The 17,385-nt window shown below is 36.0% G+C and overlaps 2 protein-coding genes across 3 annotated transcripts; one reads left to right on the forward strand and one right to left on the reverse strand.

Moving 5' to 3' along the window:
* The first annotated feature begins 724 nt into the window (after positions 1 to 724).
* LOC110624813 (N-terminal kinase-like protein) lies at positions 725 to 13,069 on the forward strand. 2 transcript variants are annotated; one of them, XM_021770147.2, is made up of 21 exons: positions 725 to 1,000; positions 1,943 to 2,041; positions 2,427 to 2,578; positions 2,817 to 2,889; positions 3,347 to 3,469; positions 3,955 to 4,063; positions 4,921 to 5,000; positions 5,131 to 5,212; positions 6,355 to 6,494; positions 6,580 to 6,690; positions 6,779 to 6,895; positions 7,014 to 7,103; positions 9,038 to 9,091; positions 9,327 to 9,401; positions 9,505 to 9,580; positions 9,735 to 9,834; positions 9,930 to 9,999; positions 10,983 to 11,056; positions 11,360 to 11,469; positions 11,871 to 12,119; positions 12,440 to 13,069. In XM_021770147.2, exons 1-21 carry the CDS (start codon positions 875 to 877, stop codon positions 12,712 to 12,714), a joined length of 2,385 nt encoding a protein of 794 aa, XP_021625839.1. In that variant the 5' UTR covers positions 725 to 874; the 3' UTR covers positions 12,715 to 13,069. The 2 variants fall into 2 exon arrangements, with proteins under 2 accessions (XP_021625839.1, XP_043816888.1); XM_043960953.1 differs by having other exon boundaries at positions 862 to 1,000; positions 2,432 to 2,578.
* Positions 13,070 to 13,193: 124 nt separating this feature from the next.
* Positions 13,194 to 17,220, reverse strand: LOC110624814 (transmembrane protein 87A). Its single transcript, XM_021770148.2, has 5 exons — positions 16,715 to 17,220; positions 14,874 to 15,810; positions 14,393 to 14,485; positions 14,130 to 14,266; positions 13,194 to 13,549 (listed from the first exon to the last, which is right to left on the reverse strand). The coding sequence occupies exons 1-5, from the start codon at positions 16,963 to 16,965 to the stop codon at positions 13,357 to 13,359; spliced, it is 1,611 nt and encodes a 536-aa protein (XP_021625840.1). The 5' UTR covers positions 16,966 to 17,220; the 3' UTR covers positions 13,194 to 13,356.
* Between the last annotated feature and the right edge of the window lie 165 nt (positions 17,221 to 17,385).

The following is a 17,385-nucleotide window of genomic DNA, read 5'->3' on the forward strand; positions in this document are numbered from 1 at the left end:
AAAAAATATTATTTTATAAAATAATTTTATATAATTAAAAAACTTTATATTATTTTATATAATAATAATATAAAAAAATTTTAATATCTACACGAATAACTAGTTAATTAGAAAGTTTGTGATTTATAAAATTTTTAATTTCTAATAAAATAAGAATTGTGTTGGGGTTGATCCTAAAATTTGATTGAGGAACTATATTTTTATGAGTGAAATAGTTTAGGTCCTTGTATTTAATTAGAAGTAGCTATTGAATCCCCATTTTTCTAAAACCTAAATTAAAACGCTATGTTTAATAAATATCAAATTCTTTAATATTAATTTCTGCTAAAATTAACAATTTTTTAACTTTCTTAAAATTAATGCTAATTATATGTGGGAGGAATTAAATAAAATAAAAATAATTAAACAACATAAATATTTAAGAGTAAAGTAAGTTATAAAAAAATTAATTTTATAAAATATATAAACATTTTAATTAAATTTTAAAAAATAACTTCTATTTAATATCGTTAAAAATAACTTCATTATTATAAAGTTAGTACAATTAAAATTTAAAAATTTGTCGATATATATTTTTAAATAATATTTTTGGTGATATGAGGCTATGGAAGTTGGGGCCTGATGATTTGATGAGCATGGTCTTTTACAGGCCCAAAGGAACGCAACAACAAGAAACTTAAACGAGCCCAGAAAGTTGATAGATCTAGCAAGAAAGTTATTAACTATTCTGCTTCCATGGATTCTTTTCTATCTGATTTCACTTTCTCAATTTCTACACAACACAATCTCTCTCAGTCTCAGATCCAATCGCATCATTTCCAGTTGTCAATTCCTCTGTGTTTTCTCCATACTAGGGTAGAAGAACAAGGGCAAGATGTTTAAATTTTTGAAAGGAGTTGTGGGTGGATCTGGTACTGGACTTAAGGATCTCCCTTATAATGTCGGCGAACCTTACCCTACTGCTTGGGGCTCCTGGACTCACCATAGGGGCACCTCCAAGGTACCTATTCTCTATCTTTTGTCTTCTTCAATTCACTTTCTTCTTACTCCTACCACTCCCTGGCTTCATCTCTACTTGTTTCTAACCGGTTACTTGACTAATATTTTCGATAATTACTCAATGGGACGTTATGGGTTTTGTGATTTTGTTTCAATCATTCACAATTCAGGTTCTTTTTTGTGTTAAGTAAGATGTAGAAGTTTAAGATCGTCCACTTAGGAGACACTAGGTGCAAGCGGGTTAAGTGAGGCTTTAGTTAAACTAGTGAACTGTACTACTTCATATGTTTGCACTGGAGAGTTGACTGCCTAAGCAAGTCTTGACTGAGCCTATGACCTTTTCTGCTTTGCAATAAACTGATAATCTCTACATTAACATTCTACTCAAGTTATGGCTGTTTTTATCGTTCACACGGAAACATAGTTTTTGGACTCTGTTTCTTTTTCCACTCATTTGTCATGGTATATGAGGATAGTCATTGAATGCTAATGCTTTTAACGAGTTCTCTTCCATCCCTTGATCGAAAGCTTTGTGGGCAAATTGAAGGTGGGTTAGTTTATCGATGCATGAATGTTATGTATTCTAAGTGGCTTATACTTCTTGTTGGATTATCACATGATTGATTTTCAATTTTCCGTGCTCCAAATTGTGGGTTAATCACTGAATAAGTTAGAACTTAATTGCATGTGATTTGTCATAATGTTCTGCTGGTGTATTTCATATCGCTATTTATGTGCATAGAAGGACACGAACCTTTTTCAGTGAAAGTATCTTTTTAAACCTGCGCTTTTGGTGAATGAACATGACAACTTAGAGGAGTCTCTTCTGTAGATGATGCTAAATGTTTGAATAATGAGCTCTTTAAACTGATCTTGTAGTTTTTTCTCTTTTAGTTCTCTTCAATAAAGTTGATGTACTTCTGCTTATTGGTTTAACTTTCAGGATGATGGATCTCCAGTCTCAATATTTTCACTTTCTGGAAGTAATGCTCAAGATGGACATCTAGCAGCAGGCCGTAATGGTGTCAAGCGCCTTCGCACTGTAAGCTGTCACGGTTTTTGGTAGATTTTTTTGGTATAAATGGAATGTTCTTCTTGTTTATTTGGGAGTTTGATTCCATTTGATGATTTGAATCCTGAGATAGGGAATTCTGCAATAAATTTTTTAATGGTCTAGACGCAAATTTTCCTACTAATTTTGGAATAACTTCTTTATGATGATCCTTATAAAAAATTTATTCAACCAACATTAGATTCCAATTCAAATAACTGGTAGTTTTATTTGGATGCATCATTTGATTTCATTCTTCACCCATAAATTGTATCTTTGATAAAGTTTGTTATCTATAAGTGCTATAGCTTTAGGCATATTCTGTGTCTAATCAGATTTATGCCAAGAAGCATAAAAACGCTCTTTCTTGTTTCAGGTCAGGCATCCAAATATTCTATCATTTCTATACAGTACTGAGGTTGAAACTTTTGATGGTTCTACCTCAAGGATTACTTTGTATATGGTGACTGAACCTGTTATGCCATTATCTGACAAGATCAAGGAGCTAGGTTTAGAAGGCACACAAAGGTATTTCTGCTGGAGTTGTGCTTCTTTGGTTATGCAACTTTTTCCTTGCTTTTTGTATATTACATAAATCTAGTTGATGTATTACTCGTTATTCTTTGCATTATGATATGTACATTCTGTTCATCCACAGGTTAATATTTCAAGCTCTTCTGTCATAATTAGTCATTGTGCTGATTACATGGGAGTTAATGGAGTTCATTATATATGTATTTTTCACTTGTGATATTTTTGTTGGCAGAGATGAGTACTATGCTTGGGGGCTCCACCAGATAGCTAAAGCTGTGAGCTTTTTGAATAATGATTGTAAACTTGTACGATTTCTCAACTTCTCAAATGTCATAATTGAGTAATGGAATAGTCTTTATTTTTCTTAAAAAAATGGGAGGGGCCTAACCCTAAAAGTAAGCTTAAGGGGATAGGAGTGCCCAAGGCTTAATAAGGGGCAGACACTTTGCCTCCTATCTCAAATCAATATGGGAATCTAACACACCCTCCTCATACTTAGATTGCAAATTGGTAGAAGCGTGAAACTCTTATGGGAGGCCCAATATTTGGATGGAGAGGCCTTGATACCATCTTAAGAAAGTGGGTCGGGCCTAACTAGTGCCCAAAAACTAGTTTAAGAGGGATAAGTTCTCAAGGCTTTATAAGGGGGGCACATAACCCCTATCCTTATTCCTTATCCAATTTGGGAATTTAATAATCCTTTCCTTTCTAGGATTTCTTTTTCTTTCTCTATTTTCACTGTCTGACCAGCTTCAACCACAGGTACATGGTAATGTTTCCTTGGCCAGTGTTGTTGTCACCCCAACTCTAGACTGGAAGCTGCATGCTTTTGATGTCTTATCTGAATTTGATGGAAATAGTGAAAGTGCAACTGGACCAATGCTGGTAATCCACATGCTTGGCAGTCAGCAATTGATTGCAATTTCTTTTTAACCCCTATACGGCATATGCTATCATCTGGAATCTACTTAAGCAGCACACATGAGTAGGGCAATCTTTAATGACTGTTGAGAGGAACATTGCAAATTCTGTTCCTTGCCAATGTTGTTACATCAATTCAGTTTATGTTTTATTTCTTTTTTCCCCTCTCCTGGAAAGTCTTTGACTAAAATATTTCTGCAACTCTATCTTATTTTGTGCAGCTTCCACTTTTTGCAAATGAAATGTTTCACTTAAATGTCATATAATTGTTTTTGCACATTTTATGTACTCAATTACATTATTCCTTATGATGATGGATGTTAAACTGTGATTTCTTGCTGTAATTCATTCTGAATGGTTATTTGGATTTCTTTCGACACTGGTCTTTTAGATAGAATTGGATGCAGTTTATGTTATTTATTCTATTTAGTTGTTTCTTTTTCCATCAGCAATATGAGTGGCTTGTTGGACTACAGTACAAACCAATGGAGTTGGCTAAGTCTGACTGGGTTGCGATCAGAAAATCTCCACCTTGGGCCATTGATTCCTGGGGTTTGGGTAAGAACTGAGCTTGACTTTTGTTTTGGTGTTTACGGTCAATTCTTTTGGAAAACATACTTTTCACCTGACATTTTACTATTTCATGGAAGAACACATTTGTCACTTATGGTTGTGACCTTTTGGCACAATATTATTGTTTTTTTATTTTGGAGGGGATGGGGTATTGTTCCATCATAAGTATTCCCTGGTGGTTGTAGAAAAATGAATTTTAACATTTTTTTGCCATTTCTTGGATCCTCTAGAGACCCCCCCCTTCCAATGGAATTCCTCTACATCTTGAAATCAACCTTAAAAAATGTCCACGATTGTTCATTGATTCTCTGGAACTAGTTGCACCTGATAACTTATTTAACTGTTTTCCCGTCCATTTTGGTTCCTTCTCCAAACCTTTGCCACCCAATCCATATTTTCGGATGAATCAACCTATTCTCTCATATTTTCTCTTTTGTCACTCCCTTAATTGCATGTGTTACGCTTGTTATATGGTTTCAAACATAACTAAATGGTGATAAATGATCTTATAGCTGACCCTACCTAGATTGGGATAAGGTTAGCTGTTACTGTCCATTTGCTGTTCTGTTCACCAATGAAATGAGATTATGCTGTCGTGAGCTTCCACTTCCAAGACAGTTTTAATAAGTAAGAGAAACATTTCACTATCCAAAGTTTGTTTACTGTTACCCTATTTCTTCCATCCTTTGTGCATTGCATCGAATTGTAATCCTTGGCATCCTAAAATTCATTGGCTGATGGGACCTGGAACCTATAGGGGGATTAAATTCTTTTCTTAATTTATTCTTACAGGATATAATATAGAATCTAATTTGTCTTTTCCTTTTGGATGTGGTTTCTAGGTTGTTTTATATATGAACTCTTTTCTGGTACCAAATTGGGGAAAACAGAGGAGTTGCGCAACACTGGTTCCATTCCAAAGGTTTTATCTGTATTGGAAACAATGATATTCTTAAAACCTCTCTAGTTCCATGTGGAGCATACTGTGTTTTTGTTGGTTGCTTTGAATGTGTTTTATGACTTATTTCTATTTACATCTGTGTTATCTTCAGTCATTGCTTCAGGATTACCAGCGGCTCCTGAGTTCTATGCCCTCTCGCAGGATGAATACGTCAAAGCTTCTAGAAAATAGTGGTGAGCTTTATCTTGGGTTTATTGTATATTTGTATCTTTTTCTTTTGTAGGAACTCCATGGCAGTACTCAGAGCTACTATGAGATGGGTTTTTTTTATCAATGTGTTTGGCTACTAGTTTTTTGTTGTTACACTCACTATTAATATGGACAGCTATATATTTGTAAAATCAAAGACATTGGTCACTGTTAGATTGTTATTTTATTTTCTAGGTTATTATAGTTTCATCTTGTTTTTGGCAATACAGTATGAATATCTTAAAGATTATTTATTGCCCGATCACTTGTCTTTCTCGAGTGAATATAAACCATAAGTTTTTTGCACAGTAGTTCATTGAAAACAATTATTTGTCACTTTGATTAGGAATGAAATGGATGGTTTGAGAATGAGCTGATTTGGTCGTTTAATGTTTTTAGCTATATATTTGGGCTGATATTCTAGTTTGTGGCTTTTTAGAATTGGATCTTGGAGACAGAGGAATATGAGGGATTGACACTATCCCTCATAAAGGGAAATAGATAGATACTGGTAGACCATTTAAAATCATCGGAGATCTTGCTTTTGACACGATTGAAGCCTTATTACATATAGTTTTGTATACATTTATCGGTAGTAGTGATTGATATAAATGGTTTTATAGACATATGCATGTATATTTGTCCCTCCCCCCCCCCCCCCCCCCTCTTTTTTTTTGGTTGGGGGGGGGGGGGTGGAGGGGAAAAGAAATAAACTGTCAAGTTTGATAGTCTTAATTGTGAATAATAATAAGCTCTACCTAAATACCTCCCAAAATAAGAAGATACTTAGCCAATAGCAAGTACAAATACCAAACCAACAATAACTAGGAAATTCTAAAGAGTAGAATTCCTAAATAATGAAATACTACTTATTAAATTTCCTAAATACTAGAATCTTAAAATTCGTACTAGAAAATGAATAAAAAATCTTGATTTTACAATGAAATATTAAATCAAAATAACTTCTAACTGGATCTTTCCTTGAATGCATATTTTTTGTTTTTTATGTTTTTATTTTTTTTGGGGGGGGAGGGGGGCTTGCAGGGGGTGGGTTTCTATGGCTCTCATCTTTGTGCTTTTTTCCCCTTTACTTCTATTACTAAAGTTTTCAATTCATGATTTGCAGAATACTTTCAAAATAAGTTGGTGGATACCATACACTTCATGGAAATTTTTACATTGAAAGACAGTGTTGAGAAGGATACCTTCTTTCGTAAACTTCCAAATTTAGCAGAGCAGCTTCCTCGCCAAATTGTGCTGAAAAAGGTGTGGAAATTCATTTCTCTTGTATAATATGAAATTTATTCTCTATGCTTTTCCCATTTATCATTTTTTATTCTGGATTTTACAGCTGCTTCCTTTATTAGCTTCTGCCCTTGAATTTGGCTCTGCTGCTGCTCCTGCTTTGACTGCATTTTTGAAAATGGGTTCTTGGCTTCCAGCCGAAGAATTTAATGTCAAGGTCATATTCTTTCTCTTCAAGCATTAGATGTTGTCATTATTGACATGTTACTTTATTTGACTGGAGTAGGTCCTTTTTTTGTTTTTAGGTATTGCCAACAATTGTGAAACTGTTTGCCTCAAATGACCGTGCTGTTCGAGTCAGTCTCTTACAGCATATTGATCAATTTGGAGAGTCATTATCAGCACAAGTTGTCGATGAGCAAGTAAGCAGTCTGTGATTAGATGAAAATTACTTCACTGTCTCTTTGATTTTATCAAGTAGTTATTAGTTGGGTGAACTCCTAAATTTATCGTACATTTTGATTGATTATTTGTGAACAGGTTTACCCTCACATTGCTACTGGATTCTCTGACACATCTGCTTTCCTCCGTGAATTGACCCTCAAATCTATGCTTGTTTTGGCACCGAAGGTACTTTTAATAGTTTCACAGCAGGATCTTTGCTTCTTTCATATGTCTAATGAGTAATGACTTTATCAAATTTCTTCTCTTGTCCTATTACTGTTACTCTTCTGTTGTTTTATTGTTGTTTTATTTATGGTTTTTAATAGTAAAATCTGAACAATTGTTACATATCTTGCATTTTCCTGTTGGATTTGAAACCTTAGCTTATAAATGTCTCTAAATAGTAAATATTTGATACTTAAGTGAAATTCTGAATATAGATTATCCAAAGTGGTTGATGGTTTCAGATGCATGCTTTTGTTTATGTTTTTTGAGAGTTCCTTAGCTTTTGAGAGTCCATAGTGAGCTTATGGAGGTGTTTTGTTGTGTTTAGCATCATGGCTAGAGATAATTTCTTTGGAGGGTCAGTTGGATAGTTATAACTTGTTAAATTAAGGCATCCTCATATGATCAAGTGAGTTCGGCAAGCTATGGTAGGAAGAGATAAGTGGCATTTCTTTTTCTTCTCTTTTTTTCTTTTTTTTTTTTTGGGGGGGGGGGGAGATCGGGAGGGGAGGGGCAAGAGGGGGGCTCATAGTCAAGAATCGTTCACTGGGAATGGAGAGATGGTTAAAGCTTCCATGGAAGGGACTTTTAACTTCAATGGAGATGCTGTCATTTTGATTCCTGGTTGTGTGAGGGAGACTCAAGAAGCTAAAAAATATTTTGGTTGACTTTTCTATGCTGACCAAAAAGGAAGAGACAATGATAGGTTAGTTTGCTGTTCCTCCAGGATTGGCTAAGGTGAATGCTGATGGTGCATCAGAAAGATAAACTAGACAGGCCGAGGCAGGGTATCCTCAACTCAGGAGCAAGGGTGGTGTTTGGGTAGAGCTCTTTCTTAGAATTTTGGTGTTGCTGCTTTGATGTGTGCCAAGTTGTGGGGTATCTGTTAGTCTCGGTGTCGGCTTGGATTGGAATGGTGGGATGAGGAAAGTTATCGCGGAAGAATGCTCTGAGTCCTGTTCAGATCATTCTGAGAAGGGACTTAAGGAAGGAGCCAACGAATAATCCTAATGGATATTCAGTGCTATCAAAAGCTGATGCAGATGGATTGGCAGATGAAGTGTTCCAAGTTTGTAGGAAAGCTAAGTTGTGTGCTGATTGGTTTTTGAACTGTGGACTTCAGTGACAATTAGGAGTCTATTTCATTCCTCTCCTCAATGTAGTTCTTGGGTGGGAAAGTGTGGGCAGGTTTACATGCTGTGCGTAGGTTGGCTTATCTGATGTGTAGCTAATTCAACCCCCCCCCCCCCCCCTCCTGACCCAACCATGTCTTAAAAAAAAGGATAGATATAGGAAAAATTCTATAAGGTTATGTGGGGAGGAAATTAGCTGAAATAGGGTTAGTGGATGATCAGTGGCGATGAAAAAGTACATAAATATGGATATTGAAAAATATTCTAGAGGCACATTCTGGGAGCTTGCATGTGATAGAAGAATGTTATCTGAGGTACATCAGGTAGAAGAATGTTAACTGAGATATTTCAGGTAGGTGAAAAGATGTTTTCATGTTTAGAGCAGATTATTTTGTTTCAGATAAAGGAAGGATCAAGGGAAGCAAAATCAAGGAAGGAAATGTTTGAATAGGATGAGCATAAGGTCACATATGGAGTAAAAATGATAAAAGGACTTCTATAGTTGGTCCCATGTGATTGAGAATGTTGACCTTTTCCTGAGTTATTGATTGGTATGGTTGACATTATGGTTATTTAACTCAAATCATGCTGCTTCAGCTTCATCATCCTTCATCTTATATTTTTTTTCTCAAGTCATGCATCCCGTGCTCTTGCTTGATTGTTGACGATCTCCATAGGTTTATTTTCCACTGAAGTGGATAATTTAATTGTAGTTTGCCTCCCTCTTTCTGAATGTTGCTTCTGTTTGACCTGATATTGCAGCTTTCCCAACGTACTATTTCAGGATCCTTATTGAAGTATCTTTCAAAGTTGCAGGTATTTTATCATTTATTTGTTAATAGAAAGAAAAAGTTGTATCTGCATGGTTTCTCTCTTTCTTTCTTTTTTTTTCTCTCCACCATGTAGGCTTTCTTTTATAAATGACTGTTGGTTCTTCTCCTTTGGTGCAGTTGAGGATCTTTCTTTCCTTTTCCTTTCATTTTGAATGGAATAAGTTTTTGGTCCTTTACTTGTGTGGTTTGATTTTTTTTTTTTTTTAATGTTTTCACAGGTTGATGAAGAGCCTGCAATCAGAACAAACACCACCATATTACTGGGGAATATTGCAAGTTATCTAAATGAAGGGGTAAATGTGAACGAGTTGTCACATTTATTATTACTCATTAATAGAGATCTGTTAGCTGGTTCCAAATGAAAGTATCATCTGATGCATTTGAATTACAATGCAGACCAGGAAGAGAGTACTAATTAATGCTTTTACTGTCCGCGCACTGCGTGACACTTTTTCTCCTGCTAGAGGAGCAGGTATAAGAATTATATGTACTGTTTATTTATCTTTGTATTTATTCCTTGTCCTACTATTTTAATCAATGACTGGCCCTCAAATTTCCAGTTCAACTAATTTACTGAAAGGTGTAGTTTTATTCTTTTTGGTCTTGATGTTAGTGCTAACATGCAGGAATAATGGCTTTGTGTGCCACTAGTTCTTATTACGACATAAATGAGATTGCAACTCGAATTCTTCCCAATGTTGTTGTACTCACCATTGATGCTGACAGGTCATATTTTCTATGTATGGTTCAATTTCCCAATGTTAGTATCTGCCCTTTGATGTAGATGGAATTTAATGCTCTTTTTCTTTTCTTTTGAACAGTGATGTTCGATCAAAAGCATTTAAAGCTGTTGATCAATTTCTGCAAATACTCAAGCAGTATTATGAAAAGGTGTGTGCTCAAATTCTTGTTGCTTCTGTGCCAATGTGCTTTCTGTTTCTAGTGTATACATGTAGAAGGGTAAAGAGACCACTTAATAAGTGCAAATCAAATACTAAGAATTTTAAGCCATATTCCAAGCTCCACTTGTTCTGAAACTTGCCAATTCATGTATGTGCTATACATGGTGAAATAGTTGTTTGAGATGACTCTCTTTGACATATTAATTTCAACATGACCAGTCAATTCACAAGAATGCCACTTTGGCCCTTGTCTTGGGTGCAACTGACTTTTGTGGGGATTAACACCTGTCTGCTTGATGAGAAGCTTATAAGAAATGAGCTAAGGACTTTGAACTTTTGCATCTTTCATGTGGTTGATTACATACTGTTAAATCCCACATAGGTTAGAGTAGAGATAATATACCTCTTATAAGGTCTTGGGCGCTCCTCCTCCCTTGAGCTAACTTTTGGAAGTGAATTAAGCTTGGATGGCATCAAAGTCTCCCCACCAAATGCTTGGTCTCCCATAAATATTTCACACACCAAGCGTTTGGTTCTATGCATGAGAGGGATGAGTTAAATTCTACATTGGTCTATGATAGGCGTAATTTGTCCCTTATAAGGCCTTGGACACTCCTCTCTTGAGCTACCTTTTGAGGATGAGTTTTGGCCTGTTATTAAGACTTACTGCATTAGTAACTCTAATTCCATTTATGGCACTAATATTCTTGTTGAGTTTTGGAAATTTTATTCTAATAATCTTGGATAAAGTAGTCTAATTGAACATTATTTTAAGCATGTGTATTAAGTGTAATCTTGTAAGCTGAACTTATGGGTTCTCACTGCTTCTTTTGCTTCATTTCTTCTCCTCTTTATTTACGCCATGATATTTTGGTTTTGTGCACATTTGTTGAATGTTCATGACCTAAATTAGATTTATTTATGTGTATTTGCAACTGTGTACATTGATTCCTCCCTTTGGTCCATTTGTAGACAACTGCAGGAGATACCAGTGCAGCTGGAACTGTGGGAATCTCATCAATACCAGGAAATGCTAGTTTACTGGGGTGAGTTAATTTTGGACATTTTATAATTCACATATATTAAACTGCAGATTCTTGATGCTGGTCTCACTAAATAAGGGAACTGACGTATCCAGTCTTATAGTAGGTAGATTTTATTATTGGGATAGAGATTCAGATTTTCTTTTTTATCTTATATGTCGCAAACTTGCAATTTATGATGCATCAGTAATGGCTCCCTTGGTTCTACATTATTCCAATATTTAGCTATTGTTGTTTACGTTGTAGTTCAAATTTTAAACCTTACCTCCATACTTTTGGCTGACTGAAGATATATTTATGTTGCAGATGGGCTATGAGTTCCTTGACTCTCAAGGGTAAACCATCTGAGCAAGCTTCACTTCCTCCTATAAATTCTGGAGCACCTCTAAGTTCTACTGCCTCCAATGCCAGCTCAGGTATGCATCTTATACATTTGATGCTTTCCAGCTCTGTATACATATTTTCCTTGGTAAATATGTACTGCATAACACTTCATGGTGTGCATGCCAACTTTTATGATTAACTGATGCTTAAGGAAGCATCTAGATAAATACCTTAATACAGTTCCAATTAAACAGTAGTCCGTTAATTGATTTGAGGTGCCTACAATGACACATTACCCTGCTGATCAAACTTCCATCCAGTTGAAGGATATGGACTTCTTGGTATCGTCAGTTATTTGAAAAATAAAACTAGGAACCATCACTTCTACTGATAAGTTGTTGGTTCCAATGATCATTGCTTCTTCCCAATTTTATCTTGATGCTTTTGTTTAGCAACTTCAGTATCTGATGTTGGGTTTCTTGTGCAATCAAAGCCATGGATGCTCCAAGCACTGCGCCAGCCCGTGTAAATTCCAGTACAGACTTAGCCGATCAACCAGTGCCTGTGTCTCCCACTTCAACGGATGGATGGGGAGAAATTGAAAATGGAATTCATGAAGAGATAGATAGTGAGAAAGATGGTTGGGATGATATTGAACCTCTTGAAGAGCCAAAAGCATCTCAAGCTCTTGCGAACATTCAAGCTGCTCAAAAGCAGCCAGTCTCTCAGCCAAAACCAGAAGGTAATGCAACCATACTTATCATTATGGTTATTGATGAATATGCTCAAGTATCTAGAGTGAATGTTTTGGTCATATGGGGCAATTTTGATGAACTTGAAGCGGCAGCCTCAGATCTTTTTAGACAGTTTTCCTTCATTAAATGCTGGTCTTAGCAAACGCATCACCATCTTAATTGGGAAAGTCTGCTTAATTGAATACTAGCAATATCTCCTTGTCATGCTTCTGTTGTCTTAATGTTTTTGCGTTTTTGTTTACGTTGTTTCCTTTGACAAGACATTGAAGAAGTATATTTAACAAGTGCTTGTTTAATCCCTTCTCAGCTGCTACTTTGCGACCTAAAAATACGGTAAAGGCAACGAAAGATGATGACGATTTATGGGGTTCCATAGCTGCCCCTGCTCCAAGATCGACATCAAAACCTTTGAATGTGAAAGCAGCATCAACACTTGATGATGATGATCCTTGGGCTGCCATTGCTGCTCCTCCACCTACTACAAGAGCCAGACCATTGGCAGCTGGTAGAGGCCGAGGAGCTAAACTTGCTGCTCCAAAACTGGGCGCACAAAGGATAAACCGGACATCCTCTGGAATGTAAGGGACAGAAATCAAGAAGTGACATCCTCTAAAGAATACAGAAGATGAAGAGCTGTAAATTTTTTCCTTCCTTACTGGTGGCTGGTACACACACTAAAGTACTTGAATCCCTGTAACCTTGGGTTGTATCTGCTACTTGCTCCCATAGTATTTGATTTGTATCATCATTCTTTTTTACTAAATGTTTGTTTTGTTTCTTCAAAGAAGAAATGGCTGTCTGCCAGACTGCTTTGTATTATAAATTAGTTTCTGCAGCAACTCAACTTCGAACTAGCATATCACAGGGCTTGTAGACGTACTTGGAATGTAATTGCATTTTTGTCTCATAAAGAAATGGAAATTTTTGTTATCTTTTCTATTATTCATGTTAGGATGCTGGGTACGCTTACACTATTTTGTATTTACAGCAACTCCAGCCATCCATTAAGCCATGTAATATGGAAATGCCTATGAGATTTGCATCTGAATTTCCCCTACATCCTGAGTGTAATGCATGCTAATGCTTACACAACTGTATAAAGGGAACCTAAAATTACATAACATAGCATGAATTTTTAATTTACATATAATCATTGTATTATTCCCACTGGCATAAAGCAAGAAAGACGTGGACTTAAGTAGGATGTGCAGAAGATGGGGAATGTTATTCTCTTTTGTCTTCCTCGAGATCTTCAACATGGCCAAGCAAATACTGCTCTGGTGCAGATGATGTCTTCCTTTCCTTTCTTTCGAGCTTAGTAGCTACATCTCCAACCACCTTCACTGCACTCCCAGACAGAGGAATCCTATCTTCATCATCATCAGAATTATCCACCGTCTCCTCGGAAAATGCATATCTGTATATTGCAACTTGTGGTAATAAGAGTGATACTGCCAGATGCTCTAAGCTGAACTTGACAAACTCTATGAACTAAAACCCATGTAAATTTCCTACTTATCTTAGAAAGAGCTATTGCACCTTGCTTAATCCAATTAAGCAACATCTCCTTTAAACTCTATTACAAGTTAATGAATTTTTAAAAAAATTAAGTTGATTAACGTTTTTTTTTTTTTTGGGAAATACTAAAGATTTCGATTTTACAAAATATAAGTATGTGTTAATCTGATTGATTTTCAAATAAAACGAACTCGTGAATTTTGTAAAAGTTTAGGGATCTCATAGGCATTCTCCCTGTTCTGTCAAAACTGAAACACCTTCAAATATACGAGACAACTCGGACATCTATGCCTTGCAATGTAACTAGTTTCACACGGTAATCTTCGATTATGGTCAGAGACTAATTACTTTGGCCTTGAGATGAATATGAGCGAACCATTTCAACTAATAGATTATCTTAGAAGTGATAAGTAAAAGCTAGAAAAAAAAGATAGGCAATAACATATTGGAAGGAGAAAGACATAAGGTTGAGAAAGTACCTTGTTGGGTTATGGGATGGAGCCCAAAGAACGCATATGACCACCAGTAGCACAAATGCAAGCAAAATCCAGAAAGCTGAGATGATCCATGCTCTTTTCCACATTTCACTCAATGGATCAGTTGCATTGAAGTACATCTGAAACAACATGGATTTTGAGCATATTATGATTGTGATGGTGGCGGATATAATCTAAATGCAAGGGAAAAGAATTAAGGTGAGAAAGACAAAGGGGGAGGTGGGGAATCAAAAGAAATACGTAACCTCAATTCCAATCCATGCAATGGAGATCAGCACTGCTATTGCAAGGGAATTAGTAAATTTCTGATAGAGTGCAAATTTAGCTGCACTTCTTATCTGCTCACAAAGTAGAGAAGAAACTGAAAAATTAAACATAAATACTACTAGCAAGTGGATCATCACATCAATCTTCCAACAGCCATAAAATCTAGCTCCCCACATTGTGCTGTATTTAACTGTGTAGCTTAACTGACAACATGTAAAAATTGGGGGAAAAAAAGGAACCCAAATCATGAAGATAACTAAATATAATCTAAGCCCTGCATTGTACACAGATCAAGGCTATAATATATGATGGCCAAGTTGTCCATTGAAATGTAGAAGCTACACCCCACAAAATTAAGTGACAATTGTGATTGTGCATGCACACAGAAATACTTCAGAAAATCATATCAATCAAGCACATCATTGATAGCCTTTCATTGACAGATTCATGAGTTATTACCTGAAGCTTCTCTAGAGTTTGGGATAATGATGAAAAAATCCAAACAATAAAGCAGGCATCCAAGAGAGCCACAGGCAACACAAGCACTAGCCTTGCTTTCCCAGAAAAGTCATTGATAGTCCCCAAGTTCTCAAGCAGGCCAAGTGCTTCAGAAGCAATGAAATATGTGATACCAAGGAGCATTGCTTTTGAAGTTATACCACCACCAAGAGTTGGCCGCACAACACCATATCCCATTGAAACCACCAAAAGAAGCAAACGGGAAACAGTCTTCTTAATAGCACCAAAGGTAACTGCCCACACAGTAATTCCAATCGGCCTTCTTCCTTTTGAATTGAAATTTGCATATTCAAAGTACCAGAAAGCCATTTCACACATTCCCAAACCTATCACAACTGTAATGTGATTGTGCAAATGAATAATATTTTTCCAGTACTTGACAAACCAGAAAAACCAGACAAGTCCCAGAGCAAGGTAAGCTAAAGACATGAGCCCAAAGAAAGTCATCATTGGGCCCATCTTTCCAGGAAGATAACCATCTGGGTTCCTCCACACTGTCCTGCCATTGACTCTCATCCCTATAAGTTCTGGATCACAAAACATAAAGTACAGATAATACATCCCAGTGCTGTTGATCTGAATTGTTTGGGGATTCATTTTAGCCTCTGCATTTTTTCCTTCGAAGAAGGTCTGGAGTCTTTTTGGCCCATCTGGGTTATTGGGGTCTTGGTGGATTATTACCTCTCCTGCCTTGCAGGCCCTATCCTTGGCAAGATCTGCAGTACAGCATAGTGCACTAGAATTCAAATAAGCAGCCCCAATTTTGTCTCTATCTGTGACCTCTACTATTAGAGCTTCAACTAATCCAGTCTTTTGCTGCATTTCATTCTTGTTTTCAGCAGATTCTTTTGTTCTTTGGAAAGTGATTGATTCAAATCTACAATTAGAAATGTCATGGAAGAGATAAAACCATCAATTGCTTCAGGTTTCCTAAGAAAACAAACTCGCTTTCGAGAACTCATTATAGCAAAAAGGCATAGTATTAACCTCATTTCCAATAAAAAAAAAGGTATGGCATTTTGATTCAATTGATAACATGCCACAACACCAGCTTTGCTCATAGAGGGTGTTAGGCAATAGAGAAAACTGATTCACTTCAACTCAGGAATTAATTGTAAAGTAAAATAGAATGTTCATGGCCATATGGGGAAGAAAAACTGCTTTATTTGTATTTTTTACAGAAAAATTGGCAAGAAAACCGAATGCCAGCTCCATTCATCACAGCTTAACTGATTAGGTGGTTTCCTGAACACCACATTTCTGCATTATTTAGAATTAATTTAAGAACATAAAAATACAAGATTTTTACCAGAATTTCATTCATCCTTATCAGCAGCACAATAGTTTGGACCACCATCGAGATAATCAATAGCAAACAGATGCAACAATTTCAAATGTATTTATAATGAGGAGGAAGAGAGACATAAATTACATTTGTTCCACATTGCAGCCACAGAAAATGAAGGAAAATTGATTTTTATTTAGGACAAAGAAACATTCGGCAAATTATACGTAGAATTGAAAAGAATTACCAGAAAGAAAATGATGGTTTTCCTTTTTCTGTTATCTGAAGGCATTGAGGTCTATCGAAATTAAGAAAACGTCAAGATGCCTGTGTTTCGCTCATATTATTAACGAAAGAAATCATGTTTTCCCTTTCATTAAAACCGTTCACCACATTTTCCCAGCAAGCAAACAGATTATCAAAACACAAATATAAACTGGTCAACCAAATAGCAGAAGGGGAGGGAAAAAAGAAAAAGAAATATAAAACAAATAACCTGATAAAGGACTTGCCATTGAGGGGCTTGTCTTCGGGAGAAGAGAGTACATTTGGAAGCCTAGAAGCATAAAGGCCTTCGCTGCCACCATGGAAGAAGAAGGAATTTGAACGACGAATGAAAGCTTCGTTCTTGTATTCATGGATCGAAGCATCCACATGTGTTATTGAAAACAAACTAATACATATAACTATAGCTATAAAAATGGCCTGCCCATTTGATGATAGATTACAGAAAACACAATGCACCATCTTGTTCTCTGCCTTTGCCTCCCCCTGTGAAATGTTGATCCCAGAGCAGAGAAATATTATGCAAAATGGGCAGGGGGAATATCAAACATGTACAGAATTTAGAAACCAGGTGTTGTGTTATGATTGAGATTATGGATTAAAAAGAGAGAGATTTGTATTATTTTAGTAATATATATCTTTAGAACGTGCCAAAATTATAGTATGTAGTTAATAGGGGAAACAAATATGTATTTTTTAGTCTGTTTGGACTTTGGAGTTGAAACATATTGCTATTCTTAACAAGAAATAAAAATTGTTTCGTCAAAGAGAGAGAGACAAGGAAAGAGATATAAATTGCTATTCTTGAAATTTTGTGCCATCCATGGAATGCATATTTATTCTATTAATTCCCCCTTGAATGAATGCTCAATTTCGCCCATG

Source organism: Manihot esculenta, chromosome 10 (assembly GCF_001659605.2).
Source record: "Manihot esculenta cultivar AM560-2 chromosome 10, M.esculenta_v8, whole genome shotgun sequence".
Lineage (NCBI taxonomy): Eukaryota > Viridiplantae > Streptophyta > Magnoliopsida > Malpighiales > Euphorbiaceae > Manihot > Manihot esculenta.

What these genes read in the sequence shown, in the direction of transcription:
- LOC110624813 (XM_021770147.2), top strand. Translation starts at nt 875, where the DNA reads ATGTTTAAATTTTTGAAAGGAGTTGTGGGTGGATCTGGTACTGGACTT. An exon ending in AGTATCTTTCAAAGTTGCAG is followed by an intron (nt 9,092 to 9,326) that starts GTATTTTATCAT and finishes ATGTTTTCACAG; the next exon opens with GTTGATGAAGAGCCTGCAAT. An exon ending in GGAAATGCTAGTTTACTGGG is followed by an intron (nt 11,057 to 11,359) that starts GTGAGTTAATTT and finishes TTTATGTTGCAG; the next exon opens with ATGGGCTATGAGTTCCTTGA.
- LOC110624814 (XM_021770148.2), bottom strand. Translation starts at nt 16,965, where the DNA reads ATGGTGCATTGTGTTTTCTGTAATCTATCATCAAATGGGCAGGCCATT. An exon ending in AATGGCAAGTCCTTTATCAG is followed by an intron (nt 15,811 to 16,714) that starts GTTATTTGTTTT and finishes TTCTAATTGTAG; the next exon opens with ATTTGAATCAATCACTTTCC. An exon ending in CCATCCCATAACCCAACAAG is followed by an intron (nt 13,550 to 14,129) that starts GTACTTTCTCAA and finishes TGCAATATACAG; the next exon opens with ATATGCATTTTCCGAGGAGA.